The sequence below is a fragment of the Scyliorhinus canicula genome, chromosome 4 (assembly GCF_902713615.1).
Source record: "Scyliorhinus canicula chromosome 4, sScyCan1.1, whole genome shotgun sequence".
NCBI classification, from domain to species: Eukaryota; Metazoa; Chordata; class Chondrichthyes; order Carcharhiniformes; family Scyliorhinidae; genus Scyliorhinus; species Scyliorhinus canicula.
Genome location: NC_052149.1, coordinates 84,788,074 through 84,803,552, shown reverse-complemented (window position 1 = coordinate 84,803,552; position 15,479 = coordinate 84,788,074). Strand labels below are relative to the sequence as shown.

The 15,479-nt window shown below is 48.8% G+C and overlaps 1 protein-coding gene across 2 annotated transcripts in view; it reads right to left on the bottom strand.

Annotated features, from left to right (window-relative positions):
- Window positions 1-15,479, bottom strand: part of niban1a (niban apoptosis regulator 1a) — a 225,157-nt gene that overhangs the window by 99,948 nt on the left and 109,730 nt on the right. Inside the window, exons 4-5 of one of the 2 annotated variants that reach the window (XM_038794649.1) lie at window positions 14,018-14,132; window positions 6,638-6,805 (exon numbers count right to left, since the gene is read on the bottom strand). In XM_038794649.1, coding sequence (XP_038650577.1) covers window positions 6,638-6,805; window positions 14,018-14,132 — 283 coding nt within the window. The remainder of the gene's footprint in view (window positions 1-6,637; window positions 6,806-14,017; window positions 14,133-15,479) is intronic. The other variant, XM_038794650.1, reaches the window with a different exon arrangement.

The window sequence follows — 15,479 nt, the reverse complement described above, 5'->3', positions numbered from 1 at the left end:
TTGAGAAGATATGGGAAGCAGAAATCAGGGACTTCCTCTGGACTTCCGAACTCCACTGTCATACTGAAGTGCGAGTCAGAGGCCTGCACTTCGTGGGAAAGAGTCACTCATCGAGAGCCCCTTTAGAGAGTGAAATGTGGATGCTACAACATCCAAAGGATGCAGGGAAGCCCTCAATACTGCCTGGAACACTGATCCCTACCAGTGTACAGAAGGGAAGCTGCCTCCAGGCATCTAAGCTGCTCCCCAGTGCCGGTGGGAACCTTGAGGGCTGACAGGAAAATTCCAATTGGTCTCCTTCAATTGGGCTTAAGTGTCCCTTAATGAGTCATACCAGCTGGGTGCCTCCTCCCCTACCCTGACTTGGAAAAGAATGGCCTAGGGAGCTTGGACAGGTAGGGGAACTGGCACACCAGCCAGTGGGGCTTTTTTCGGTTCCCGCCTGCCTCTGTCAGCAGGGCCTAAAAATCAAGCACCAGATGTTTTGATCATTACTGCAGACGTCTCCTGCGGAAACATTGCTGAACTCGCTTGTGTTCATGGGAAAGCTGCCAGAATTATTATTTACACACCTGGCAAGCTGAGGAAAATGGCGTGGACGGAAGCCTGTAGCTTGAGCAGGTGGAAAACTAACAGATTTAACAACAAGGGGTTGGATTTTAAAACCTTCTCCCTCCTCACTGGCATTGCTTTTAATAAACCCCAGAAAATGTGCTTTGCTGTGCAGATTCGGTTCCTGCTATACCAAGCAGTTAACTAAAAGCCATTGCTCATCATTGTAAACAAAAGCTGGTTCATTTGACAATGTTTCTTCTTTACACAAGATATGAAAGTCAGTTTGGATTGGTTAATGCAGACTGAATCAGGCAGATTCCAGTCTTTATATGGTAAGAAAACTGATAAGTAAGTTGAATTAACATCTTCAAATGCAGTTCTGGCATGAAAAGGGGAGAATAAGATTTCACATCCTAACCATCTGGTTAAACTAGAGAGCATCACTCTGTAGAGTTCTAATGCCAGTTTTCCTTGTCACAGTCTTAAAACCAGTAACACAATGTTGCAGAAATGTTACTGTGACAATTATGGCATTACTGCCTTCTGCAATGGAAAAAAGCCCGAAAGCTGGTGACACAATCCCAATCAAAGGTTGGAAAATATTGTACAGTGTGTTACTTTAATCATCAGGTATTGCCCAGCACTCTTTAAACTGATTTACAATGCCACTCATCATTAAATGTGCACTTTCGAGAACATTTTCTTCATCGGTTGCACAGGGAATATCGTGCTTCTTTAGCATCACTATTATTCAAAGGGTAGGTTTGATGTATTCTCTGACATCCTTTACAGGTCACAATTATCTACAATCTTCTTTAATTATCTTTACATGTTACATTTTCCATCTTTACAATCTCCTCAATCTCAATTATGGTCCATTAAATTCACACACTAAAGGATAATTGGGCGGGTTGTAGCCATCTGGGATGGCCACTTCCAGAATACAAAATGGATGATTGCAATGTCTGTAGGGAAATATGGACAATGTTAGGAAAGCAAGCAGGCACAGAGCCTGTATGCGTATTGAGATGGCAGCTCCCAGACGAGACTGAAACTGTAAGGCAATTAGCATATTGATGGCCCATCTCCGGGAACAAAGGGAGACACTCAAGTAACCGATAGTATTGCAGACATCCCGGCGCCAGAAAGACACAAATCAAGGCCAACGGCCACCTAAGACACGCCCAGCCATCAGGGCACCCACCCCTTTATTGGTCAAGATCGATACAAGTGATCAAGATACGGCCCAAGTAAGCGAGGGCAAGTTCAAGGCCCGCCCAAAAGTACCCGAAGCCCCTTCGGATATAAGAAGAAGCCCCCCGAGAGAGAATCGCTCTCTTGGACTCGGCTCTCAAAGCGGAGAGACCCGTCCACCAGCTGCACCAGAAGCAAGTAAGTCCAAGGTCAACGCTCACCATCACGCGGACGGCCTTAGCCGTTCTCCTGTCACCTCTTAGAACCCAACAACCTCAGATCCGAACAACAGCCATTGTTCCTCTGACTGAGTGGGCACCCGAAGTTAAGTATAGGCGTTAGCGTTTGAGATAGTTTAGTTTGTAGTGTTTTGTGCATGAGTAGATATTACTGTGTGTGTAAATAAATAGTATTGATTTTGAACTAACTAACTGGTGCATTAGTTCTTTGATCAGTATTCGGGTTTGACCCTCCTACCCTGTTGCAGGCTTCCCTGGAATTCAGTGCAGCTCACTTGTGCATGCTGAAGGAGGTCATTATTCATGTAAATCAACAGCAAGGTCAACACAATGGGCGGAATTCTCCGACCCCCCCACCGGTTCGGAGAATCAGCGGGGCACCGCGCAAATCGCGTCATGCCTCCCCGATGCCAGGACGCAATTCTCTGCGATGCGGAGAATCGGCACCATCAGCACCGGCGTGGTCGGCGCGGTGCAGGGCGGGGTATGCGCCAACTCTCTGGCCCAGGCCGGCATGCCGATTCTCCGGGCTGGATGGAACCGAGTCCCACCGACGCTGTTCTAACATCCTCTGAGCCAGCGGGACCTCGGCGTTGAAGGTGCAGCCTGTGTGGGGGGGGGAGGAGTCTGACCCGGGGGAGGGGGGCCTCCGTAGTGGTCTGGCCCGCGATCGGGACCCACCGATCGGCAGGCCGGCCTCTCTGCCCTCCAGCCTCCTTTCCTCCGCGCTGGCTCCTGTAGCCCTGTGCATTTGGTTGGGGCCGCTGTGGGGAAGAAAGCCAGTGTGCATGCGCTAGTTGGCGCCGGCCAAACTGCGCATGTCCGGACCCGACGGCGCCGGGATCAGGCCGGGATCAGCAGCTGGGTTGGCGGAGGCTGCTCCAGCGCCGTCCAGGCCCCTGTGGGCTGCAGAATGGGGTCCCGGAATGGGCACCGATGCCGGAGTAAAACACTCCCGTTTTTACTCCGGCGCGGCACTTAGCCGCCCGTTGGGAGAATCCCGCCCAATGGTTTTATAAATAAATTTGGAGAATCCAATTCTTTTTTTCCAGTTAAGAGGCCAATTCACCGACCCTGCACATCGTTTTGGGTTGTGGGGGCGAGACCCACGCGGACACGGGGAGAATGTGCAAACTCCACAAGGACAGTGACCCAGGGCAGGGATCGAACCAGGATCCTCAGCGTCGTGAGGCAGCAGTGCTAACCACTGTGCCGCGATGCCGAGGTGGACACAAAAGCCCTGTGACCTTTTCATAAAGCACTTTGCAATCAAACGGTCTAATTTTTGTGTGACAAATATATTGTAATATTTTGTAAAAATTATCCATCTCACCATGGGTGAACGTTTTCAACCTGAATCAATGTGACAGTGTCAAACCAGCAAGATAGTAACCCAAAGGAATTAAGATAATTCCAAGTTCTTTTTCTTCCAAATGTAACCTTCATTGAGTTTAAATAGCATAACTAGCACAATTGTTGTGAGGATGGATCTTGGATGGAGAATTCTGGCCAGATACAAAGCTGGTATTTATTTTTTTGTTCACTATTATAGAAACGTAGGGCATATCAGCGATGTGAGGCTATGAGGCAGTTGTACAGTTCATGGCTGATCATCTACCTCAAGTCCACCTTAGAATCATAGAATCCCCAAAGTGCATTAGGAGGACATTCAGCCCAGTGAGTCTGCACCGGCCCTCTGAAAGAGCACCCTACCCAAGCTTCCATTCTCACCCCTGCAATCCTGCAACACAATTAACCCACGTATCCCTGGACACTAGGGTACAATTTAGTATGGCCAATCCACCTAACCTGCACATCTTTGGATTGTAGGAGGAAACCGGAGCAAACCCATGCACACACAGGGAGAATGTGCAAACTCCACACTGACAATCACCTAAGGTCAGACTTGAACCTGGTTTCCTGACGCAGTGAGACATTGTGCCTTGCTGCAATAATCCCATATCCGTAAAATAGAGTAGAATGTTCCTGCAATATTCCCATATCCATACAATATTCCTGCAATATTCCCATATCCCTCAATTATTTTAATAGCTAAAGATCTAGAGATCCATTTCTTGAATCTATTCAACAACTGAACATCTGTGGTTCTCGGGGTGGGGGGGCGCGGGGCAAACTCCACACAGTCTCCCGAGGCTGGAATTGAAACCGGGTCTCTGTCGCTGTGAGGCAGCAGTGCTAACCACCGTGCATCCGTGTTGCCATTGCTCCTCATCCCGCTCCTAAATGGCCAACCCCTTATTCTGAGACTGTGACCATGCGTTCTAGATTTTCTAGCTACATGATCATACTTTATATGGTGTCCCCATTTTTGAATTGCCTGCCCCCATTCTTGCCTAATTTGACATGTGAAGAATGGCCACTCAGGTGAGGAATGTCAGACCCATGGAAATAGTAGTCAGCGTGAAGTACTTGGTCTTTCATGAGGAGTTGAAGTCAATGCTCATTGTGGAATGGAGGTGACATCTTTACTATTGTTTTTGCCTTTGGGCCACTTGGGGAAAATAAGCTAACATCTCTTATCAGCGATGCTATTTGTGTCAGCACAGTCAGCTAAAAATTATAACCGCAAACACAAGGAAAAAGCGTAGCACATGACTCTTGCATCGGACCAATTCACCAACAAAAACAAATCACAGTAATTAAATTGAAAATAGCTTCAATTTTTGAAGATGAAAAAAAAAGAAATACACGGCAGGGAAGATTTTCTTTTTCAAAATCCCTAGTTTCAGAATCTCTTTACAATATATTGGGTATACTGCGTTCTGATTCAGTGGCTGTCCACTCTTTCCTGTCAGGGATATACTTGTGAGATAGTTTCTCCGGTATCATAGCGCAAAAATGTTTAATTCCCCAGAGATTCTAACTCTGCCCATGATTTGAGGAATATCATATCAGATCAGCCATGATCTCATTGAATGATGGAGCAGACTCAATGGGTCAAATGGTCTACTTCCACTCCTATGTCTTATGTATTTGCTGAAATTGTTGTTACCAGATTTGCTGGACTGGATTTTCATCCTTGAGCTGGGTGTGTGTGTGTGTTTATGTGTGTGTGTGTGTGTGTGTATGCGCACACACGTGTGTGTCTGTGTTTTTGTGTATGTGCATTTTTGTGTATCTTTTTGTCTATCTGCATCTTTGTGTGTGTGTGTGTGCATGCGCACACACGTGTGTGTCTGTGTTTTTGTGTGTGTGCATTTTTGTGTATCTTTTTGTCTATCTGCATCTTTGTATGTATGTATGTGTGTGTGTTGGGGGAGGGGGGGGGGAGGAAACTAACTCAGGAAAGCATTTCCAGGCAGCCAAAGGGGCTGTGGGTGCAGAAGAGGGGCTCCTCAATGCTGTGGGACTTTGTCCTAGTTATAATCAAAAAGCCCACATCCTCACCATAAGACCAAAAGACATAGGAGCAGAATTAGGCCACTCGGCCCATCGAGTCTGCTCTGCCATTCAATCATGGCTGATGTTTTCTCATCCCCATTCTCCTGCCTTCTCCCCATAACCCCTGATCCTCTTATTAATCAAGAACCTATCTAACTCTCTTAAAGACATGCCCCCTCAACCCTTACATGTCCCATCAGCACGCCACTTCATGCCCCCCACTTACACTGATGATCCCTTCTGCTTTGCATGCCAAGGAATGAACCCCCACTTTCACCCTATGGTCCCTCATGACCCCCAGGAAAAGCTATGCCCCCACCCACCCCTATGGCCCGACATGCTATGCTATAGTACTTCTATGCTCATTCACCCATTTTACGATATATAGAACCAAGCTTCAAAAAAGTCATTCATTGCTAATGTTCCACTTTCTTTAAAACATCTCCCTTTAATACAGTCCAATGACAGTCAATCATCTAGACCTTTAAGGTTTCATAGCTGAAATCTCTTTATCTTGTGTAAATGAACATTGTGCAATTGACAGAAGAGATCAGGCAGCCTAAACTGTCAATTGCCAAATGATTTGCCTGAGGTTCAGGTATTTCTCTAATGGTACTCTAATGGATGTCTGGTCTCTCAATCAAAAACACATGGTGAGGCTTGAAATACATCAGGAGTCTTATGAAAATTCAGCCCGATATACCTGGGTCGGATTGCTTTTGGCTGCAGAATCATGGAACCATATCAGATCGAAGAAGATAATTCAGCTTCAGTCTAATTGTTTCTGACTGGTACAGGATGGAACTTCTCTCCTTAAAGATGTTATTTGCATTTTCAATGAAGGCAGTTTCCCTTCTCCTTTTAAATGACATTTTAAGTTTCTATTTTCCAGTCAAAGGAAGAGTTTTGATGACCTCAACACAGCCTTACTAATACTCAATTTTTGCATGCGACAGTCATTGGAGAGTCATGCCACTTTCCTCATTGATATGACTCACATTACCCAATTAACTTGACAGAAGTGTATTTTTGATTACCAGTAGAAAAAACTAACAAAAATGGATATTGTCCAATTTTTCATTAACCTATATTTGGAGTTTTGAAATACCATAAACCCTGCTAAAATCTGTCCTTACTGGAGTGGACCAAACCTATTGAATTTCGCAGAAAGCAGGATTATGATGCTCAGAAGATTACTAGAATATCTTGACTCATAGATAGATTTTAGTTCATGTCATCAAACTTACCATAATTGAGGTGCCGGATACAGTCATTCAGGACAGCCCCAAATCCCTGCTGCGCCTCTTCATTCTCAAAACAGAAGTAACTATGCTTTCGGTAAGGGTGCCACAGGTACACTGGGTATTGGGTGTGGTTAACGAGAACGCTCTGGTTGCCATCTTTCCCATTGGCTGCTGAAATATAAACATAAAATTGTTTCATAAACATAGAATTAGGAGAGGAAGAGTAAATACAGTAGCCATTTATGAATCACCAACTACAGTAACTTTTCTTTAAAACCTGCAGTAACTTAAGTCCAACAAAACCTTTAATTGCTTTTTGTAGTGTGCGAAGTGCATGGGCCCTTTAAACATTTAAAATAGCTGTTCATGCCAGTAACTTAAAGGGGTCAACTTATGCATGGCATGCACGGAAAATGTCAGGTTGCTGTGTGGCCATGTGGCTGTAGCTTACAGGGAGCATTGCTTATACCCCAGTCTGCCTTAGATCGTTCTCTCACATGTGAACTTAATGGTTCTTAGGTTTGTGAGTTTACACGTTCCCAATATCTAATAATACAATAGTGTAACCCGGATATAATAATAGGACACATCTGTCATCTGAACTGCATATTGTGTCTATCATACGCCCTTATTTTGTGTCTATCATGCACCCTGCCTCCCATCCATTGACTCCATTTACACCTCCCGCTGCCTGGGGAAAGCGGGCTGCATAATCAAAGACCCCTCCCACCCGGCTTACTCACTCTTCCAACTTCTTCCATTGGGCAGCAGATACAGAAGTCTGAGAACACGCACAAACAGACTCAAAAACAGCTTCTTCCCCACTGTTATCAGACTCCTAAATGACCCTCTTGTGGACTGACCTCATTAACACTACACCCTGTATGCTTCATCTGATGCCGGTGCTTATGTAGTTACATTGTATATCTTGTGTTGCCCTATTATGTATTTTCTTTTATTCCCTTTTCTTCCTATGTACTTAATGATCTGCTGAGCTGCTCGCAGAAAAATAATTTTCACTGTACCTCGGTACACGTGACAATAAACAAATCCAATCCAATCCAATTCAATGTGTATGCCTCCAATCTTTGAGCCATAGATGAATAACAATTTTCAAAGATGTGGGGGTAGATTATCAACTTGCTATCGAAGCATTAAACTGGCATCACTGATCAACCTTGCATGGTAGAATCCACTGAATGCTCCTTAACTTTTGAACCGTTACTCATGAATAAAACAAATAAAGCATTGAACCAGTGCTTTCCATGATCACCAGATCTCTCAAGAATACATTACAACCAATGAAGTATTTTGAAAATGCAGTCACTGCGGCAATCTATCAAATATGGCAGCCAATCAGTGCACACCAGCTCTCACAAACAGCAATGTGATAATGACCAGATAATCATTTTTTTGTGGTGCTTTTTAAATTTAGAGTGCCCAATTCTTTTTGTTCCAATTAAGGGGCAATTTAGCATGGCCAATTTGCCTACCCTGCACATCTTTACATCTTTTTGGGTTGTGGGGGTGAGATCCATGCAGACACGGGGAGAATGTGCAAACTCCACACAGTGACCCATAGCCCGGATCGAACCCGGGTCCTCGGTGCCGTGAGGCAGCAATGCTAACCACTGCGTCACCGTGCTGCCCTCTTGTTTTTTGTGACGTTGATTGAATATTGGCTACATCATTGGGGATACTTACCCTGCTCTTCTTTGAAACTGTACCATGAAGGGGGTAAGGTGATGGCTTTGAAGGGGGAGGTGATGTCTGTGAAGGGGAGGGCGATGCCCGCAAAGGAGGAAAGTGATGCGTGTGAAGGGAGGTGGGAGGGCAATGCCTGTAAAGGGGAGGGCAATGCCCGTGAAGGGGATGACGATGCCCATGAAGGGGAGGGCGATGCCCGTGAAGGGGAGGGCGATGCCCGTGAAGGGGGAGGCAATTTCTGTAAAGGGGAGGGCGTTGCCTATGAAGAGGGCAGATGTTGTCTATGATGGGGAGAGGTGTGATGTCTGTGAAGGGTGCAGACGATGTCTGCAAATAGGAGGGCTTTGCCTGTGAAGGGGGCAGGCAATGTCCGTGAAGGGGAGGGCGATGCCTGTGAAGGGGAGGGCGATGCCTGTGGAGGGGAGGGCGTTGTCTGTGAAGGGGGTGGCGTTGTCTGTGAAGGGGAGGTCGATGCCTGTGAAGGGGAGGGCGTTGCCTGTGAAGGGGAGGGCGATGTCTGTGAAGGGGAGGGCGTTGTCTGTGAAGGGGGAGGGCGATGTCTGTGGAGGGGAGGGCGTTGTCTGTGAAGGGGAGGTCGATGTCTGTGAAGGGGAGGTCGATGCCTGTGAAGGGGAGGTCGATGCCTGTGAAGGGGAGGGCGTTGCCTGTGAAGGAGAGGGCGATGTCTGTGGAGGGGAGGGCGATGCCTGTGAAGGGGAGGCCGATGTTTGTGAAGGGGAGGGCGATGTCTGTGAAGGGGAGGGCGTTGCCTGTGAAGGGGAGGTCGATGTCTGTGAAGGGGAGGTGGATGTCTGTGAAGGGGAGGCTGATGTCTGTGAAGGGCAGGGCGTTGTCTGTGAAGGGGAGGCCGATGCCTGTGGAGGGGAGGCCGATGCCTGTGGAGGGGAGGGCATTGCCTGTGAAGGGGAGGGCGTTGCCTGTGAAGGGGAGGGCGTTGTCTGTGAAGGGGAGGGCGTTGTCTGTGAAGGGGAGGGCGATGCCTGTGAATGGGAGGTCGATGCCTGTGAATGAGAGTCGATGCCTGTGAAGGGGAGGGCGATGTCTGTGAAGGGGAGGTCGATGTCTGTGAAGGGGAGGGCGTTGTCTGTGAAGGGGAGGGCGATGTCTGTGAAGGGGAGGTCGATGTCTGTGAAGGGGAGGGCGTTGTCTGTGAAGGGGAGGGCGATGTCTGTGAAGGGGAGGACGATGTCTGTGAAGGGGAGGGCGATGTCTGTGAAGGGGAGGGCGTTGTCTGTGAAGGGGAGGGCGATGTCTGTGAAGGGGAGGGCGATGTTTGTTAAGGGGAGGGCGATGTCTGTGAAGGGGAGGGCGTTGCCTGTGAAGGGGAGGGCGATGCCTGTGAAGGGGAGGGCGTTGTCTGTGAAGGGGAGGGCGATGTCTGTGAATGGGAGGTCGATGCCTGTGAATGAGAGTCGATGCCTGTGAATGAGAGTCGATGCCTGTGGAGGGGAGGTCGTTGTCTGTGAAGGGGAGGGCGTTGCCTGTGAAGGGGAGGGCGATGCCTGTGACGGGGAGGTCGATGTCTGTGAAGGGGAGGTCGATGCCTGTGAAGGGGAGGGCGTTGCCTGTGGAGGGGAGGGCGATGCCTGTGAAGGGGAGGGTGTTGCCTGTGAAGGGGAGGTCGATGCCTGTGAAGGGGAGGGTGTTCCTGTGAAGGGGAGGGCGATGTCTGTGAAGGGGAGGGCGATGCCCGTGAAGGGGGAGGCAATTTCTGTAAAGGGGAGGGCGTTGCCTATGAAGGGGGCAGATGTTGTCTATGATGGGGAGAGGTGTGATGTCTGTGAAGGGTGCAGACGATGTCTGCAAATAGGTGGGCTTTGCCTGTGAAGGGGGCAGGCAATGTCCGTGAAGGGGAGGGCGATGCCTGTGAAGGGGAGGGCAATGCCTGTGGAGGGGAGGGCGTTGTCTGTGAAGGGGAGGTCGATGCCTGTGAAGGGGAGGGCGTTGCCGGTGAAGGGGAGGGCGATGTCTGTGAAGGGGAGGGCGTTGTCTGTGAAGGGGAGGGCGATGTCTGTGGAGGGGAGGGCGTTGTCTGTGAAGGGGAGGTCGATGCCTGTGAAGGGGAGGTCGATGCCTGTGAAGGGGAGGGCGTTGCCTGTGAAGGGGAGGGCGATGTCTGTGAAGGGGAGGGCGTTGTCTGTGAAGGGGGAGGGCGATGTCTGTGGAGGGGAGGGCGATGCCTGTGAAGGGGAGGCCGATGTCTGTGAAGGGGAGGTCGATGCCTGTGGAGGGGAGGGCATTGCCTGTGAAGGGGAGGGCGATGTCTGTGAAGGGGAGGGCGATGCCTGTGAAGGGGAGGGCGATGCCTGTGAATGAGAGTCGATGCCTGTGAAGGGGAGGGCGTTGTCTGTGAAGGGGAGGGCGATGTCTGTGAAGGGGAGGGCGTTGTCTGTGAAGGGGAGGGCGATGTCTGTGAAGGGGAGGGCAATGTCTGTGAAGGGGAGGACGATGTCTGTGAAGGGGAGGGCGATGTCTGTGAAGGGGAGGGCGTTGTCTGTGAAGGGGAGGGCGATGTCTGTGAAGGGGAGGGCGATGTCTGTGAAGGGGAGGGCGATGTCTGTGAAGGGGAGGGCGTTGCCTGTGAAGGGGAGGGCGATGCCTGTGAAGGGGAGGGCGTTGTCTGTGAAGGGGAGGGCGATGTCTGTGAAGGGGAGGCCGATGCCTGTGAATGGGAGGTCGATGCCTGTGAATGAGAGTCGATGCCTGTGAATGAGAGTCGATGCCTGTGGAGGGGAGGGCGTTGTCTGTGAAGGGGAGGGCGTTGCCTGTGAAGGGGAGGGCGATGCCTGTGACGGGGAGGTCGATGTCTGTGAAGGGGAGGTCGATGCCTGTGAAGGGGAGGGTGTTGCCTGTGGAGGGGAGGGCGATGCCTGTGAAGGAGAGGGTGTTGCCTGTGAAGGGGAGATCGATGCCTGTGAAGGGGAGGTCGATGCCTGTGAAGGGGAGGGCGTTGCCTGTGAAGGGGAGGGCGATGTCTGTGAAGGAGTGGGCGATGCCTGTGAAGGGGAGGGCGATGCCTGTGAAGGGGAGGGCGTTGCCTGTGAATGGGAGGTCGATGCCTGTGAAGGGGAGGGCGATGTCTGTGAAGGGGAGGGCGTTGCCTGTGAAGGGGAGGGCGATGCCTGTGAATGAGAGTCGATGCCTGTGAAGGGGAGGGCATTGTCTGTGAAGGGGAGGGCGTTGCCTGTGAAGGGGAGGGCGATGCCTGTGACGGGGAGGTCGATGTCTGTGAAGGGGAGGTCGATGCCTGTGATGGGGAGGTCGATGCCTGTGGAGGGGAGGGCGTTGTCTGTGAAGGGGAGGTCGATGCCTGTGAAGGGGAGGGCGATGTCTGTGAAGGGGAGGGCGATGTCTGTGAAGGGGAGGGCGATTCCTGTGAAGGGGAGGGTGATGTCTGTGAAGGGGAGGGCGATGTCTGTGAAGGGGAGGTCGATGCCTGTGAAGCAATAAAGTGATGCTTGGGAATGGAGTTTGGGGGGTGGGGGGGGTCGGGGGGGGTGATGCCCTTGAAGGGGGCTGAGGGGGGGCAAAAGACTGTGAAGGGGAGAGTGCCCCTGTTGCTGCCGTGATGCGGGGGAGGCAGGTCACCCTGATACTTGTGGGGCTCTTCTATGTCCATGTGGGGAGGGAGAGGCGTGGGAGGAACCTATATTTTAGATGGCACCCCGATCTCTCCGGCTCTATTGGGCCCCATCCCACCAGGATGATGGCATAAACCCCGACCCCAGATTCTCTGTGCACTAAGTGGCTATGTTTCTGGAGAGAATAACACCGGTTTTCAGTCTGAGCCTCACTCTGATAAATTTTGGGAAAATTAAGCCTGGGTAACAACTTTGATTTTTGTGCTCAAGCCATAGCTGCTACTAAGTAAAACAATAAGTTGTGCTGACCTGCTCTGGATTAATGCACTGACGTTTACTACTTTAAATGAGTCTAAAACTGAAATAGACCAAAGTTCACAGAGGTTTGTTCATCATTCAGTTTACAATAAATTGCCACGGTTTCTTATTCCTTCTGAGCAGGCAGTTCTTACTTATCCAGATGTTTCCATTTTCTCTCATGTGTATTCAAAACTGGGATCTATACATCTGACTCTTCTGATCAATAATTGATCAATGTATCTGTTGATTAAACTAGAAAGTATTCACAGCAGGCAAGCCATCTTGTCCTCAACATAAGGTGTGACTATCTGAAGGGAGGTCTGGGATATGCCAATGAATTATTTATTGTCAGATTTTAAAGTTGTGCGTGCTCATTTTAATTTGCATTAAACATGAATAATTTCTGCATTCTTTTGATGAAAAATAATCGAAAATCCTCAAAATTTACATATGCTAAAGTCATACTGCAGATTTTTGTTTATTCAAGGTGGACTCCACAAAGTAGCCAAGGCACCTTCACCATTGTAAAATGTTCAACAAGTAGAAAATAGGATGTGATCGAACGGCCTTACCACGCCCGACTCGTTGACGCAGCAAACCGTGAGAGGCTTGATTTGCTATGCTCGGAACACCTTCTGAGATCAAAAGGCATCTTGCCCTCATGGGTGTGTACAGCTCAGATGGTGTCAGGAAGAAATGGGCTTGCCGTTTCAGAAGGGGTGCAGTTAAGAGTCAACAGCATCACTGTGTGGGTCTGTGTAGGCCAGACCGGGTAAGGATAGCAGATTTCCTTCCCTGAAGAGCAGTCAGCAATGATTTCATGGTCATTTTTAGTTCCAGATTTTTAGTGAACTCAAATTACACCATCTGCCCTGGTGGGATTTGAACCCGGTACCCAAGAGCATTACCCTGGGTCTCTGGATTACTGGGTCTAGTGACAATACCACTACGCCACTGCCTCCTGATGCTGATTATTCTCTGTTCCAACTTCCCTAATACAGATTTTAGGATTTCAAGTATGTAAAACCTACTGGTCATTACCCCATTTCCCTTGATCCCCTTCGCACTAAGTGCTATATCTAACTGTTTCTTGAAAACATGCAATGCTTTGGCCTCAACTACTACGAATTCCACAGGTCAACCACTCTTTGGGTGAAGAAAGTTCCCCTCTGTCCTGAAGGGTCTACCCCATATCCTCAGACTATGATCCCTGGTTCTGGACACAGCCACCATCGGGAACATCCTTCCTGCATCTGCCCTGCCTAGTCCTGTTAGAATTTTCTAGGTTTCTACGAGATCCCCTCCCATATTTGGCATCATGGTAGCACAGTGGGCACTGTTGCTTCACAGCGCAGTGTCCCAGGTTCGATTCCCGGCTTGGGTCCGTGTCTGTACGGAGTTTGCACGTTCTCCCTGTGTCTGCATGGGTTTCCTCCGGGTGCTCCGGTTTCCTCCCACAAGTTCCGAAAGACGTGCTGTTAGGTCATTTGGACATTCTGAATTCTCCCTCTGTGTACCCAAACAGGCGCCAGAATGTGGTGACGAGGGGCTTTTCACGGTAACTTCATTGCAGTGTTAATGTAAGCCTACTTGTGACAATAAAGATTATTATTATTATTTTATTGAAAAGTCACCAAGGTTTCCAGCACCTGAAAACATGAACACTGTTGCTGCTTGGGTGCTGTACATTTTTTAGTCCAGAATGACATGAACCTAGTTTGATTTGTGCTGAAACAGTTGTGGATATCAAAATGCCAAAAAATGTGCCACTCACCACTTGGGTCAGGGAAATATTTGTCCACCAATAAGGCATATTCAATCATAGATGTCAGCACTCTGTAACCAGTCGGAATCAGCTTATATTTTGGGTCGCCTCCTTTCTGATGGACCTACAGGTATACACAACATAGAAAGAGAAATCAGCTCCCACAGCAACTCTATACTGCTCTACTAAAACATTGTATTAAGACAATTATTTACATACACAAACCTTTTCTATGTTCCATAGGAAGATACTTTGAAAACTACTTAGGGGTTGGCAAGCTCCCATATTGTTGGAATTGTCTTGCTATTTTTATTGAAATAAATGATCGTTATCTTAAGTAAAGTTAATTTGCAGATTATGTCAATGTGGGTGCCATTGAAAGTTACAGGTCCAGGCCTGTAACATTCCTTGCAGTGTGATGCAGGCACCAGATTGGTCATTGTCTGTGTGGAGTTTGTACATTCTCCCCGTGTCTGCGCTAGGTTAGGTTATGGGGTTATGGGGATAGGGCGGAGTAGACAGGGGAGTGGACATGCGTAGAGTACTCATTCAAAGGGCCGGTGGAGACTCAATGAGCTGAATGGCCTCCTTCTGCAAGAGTGTGTGATTCTATTCTATGATAAGATTGACACCCCACTCCAGCTCTCTGGATGTTTCCAGAGCGAGTGAACAAGTGAGGCTAGTTTAGGAGGAAAGGAACGGACACCGGGCAAGGATAAGGATGAACTGGCACCAGGCCAGGAGATAATCGCTGGGTCTTATTAAAAAACACTTTTATTTTGGGGGAGATATCCAGTGGTTCCTTTATGGATCATTAGCTTGGCTTCTCAACACGCTCAAGAAGTGGGACTGGCATGTTTCATGCCTGCTTTGCCCATTTTGCTTGAATGTTGAAATCTGAGGGCCACAACAGGTGAAGGTCCATGTAGCTTTTTCTTCTGAGGAACATAGCTCATACATACGGAAGGGCTACAAAGATGTGCAGGTTCAGTGGATTGGCCATGCTAATTTTCCCTTTGGTGTCGAAAAAGGTTAGGTGGGGTTGCTGGGTTAAGGGAATAGGGTGGAGGTGTGGGCTTGGGTAGGGTGCTTGTTCCAAGGGCCGGTGTAGACTCGATGGGCCGAATGGCCTCCTTCTGCACTGTAAATTGTATGAGGAAGACAGATGCAATGTTAGCATTCATGTCAAGAGAGCTAGAATACAAGAGCAGGAATGTACTTCTGAGGCTCTATAAGGCTGTGATCAGACCCCATTTAGAATATTGTGAGCAGTTTTGGGCCCCGTATCAAGGAAGGATGTGCTGGCCTTCGAGAGGGTCCAGAGCAGGTTCACAAGAATGATCCCCAGAATGAAGGATTTGATCATACGAGGAGCAGTTGCGGACTCTAGGTCTATACTTGATGGAATTTCGAAGGATGAGGGGAGGGGGCGGGATCCCATTGAAACTTACAGAATATCGCAAGTGCTAGA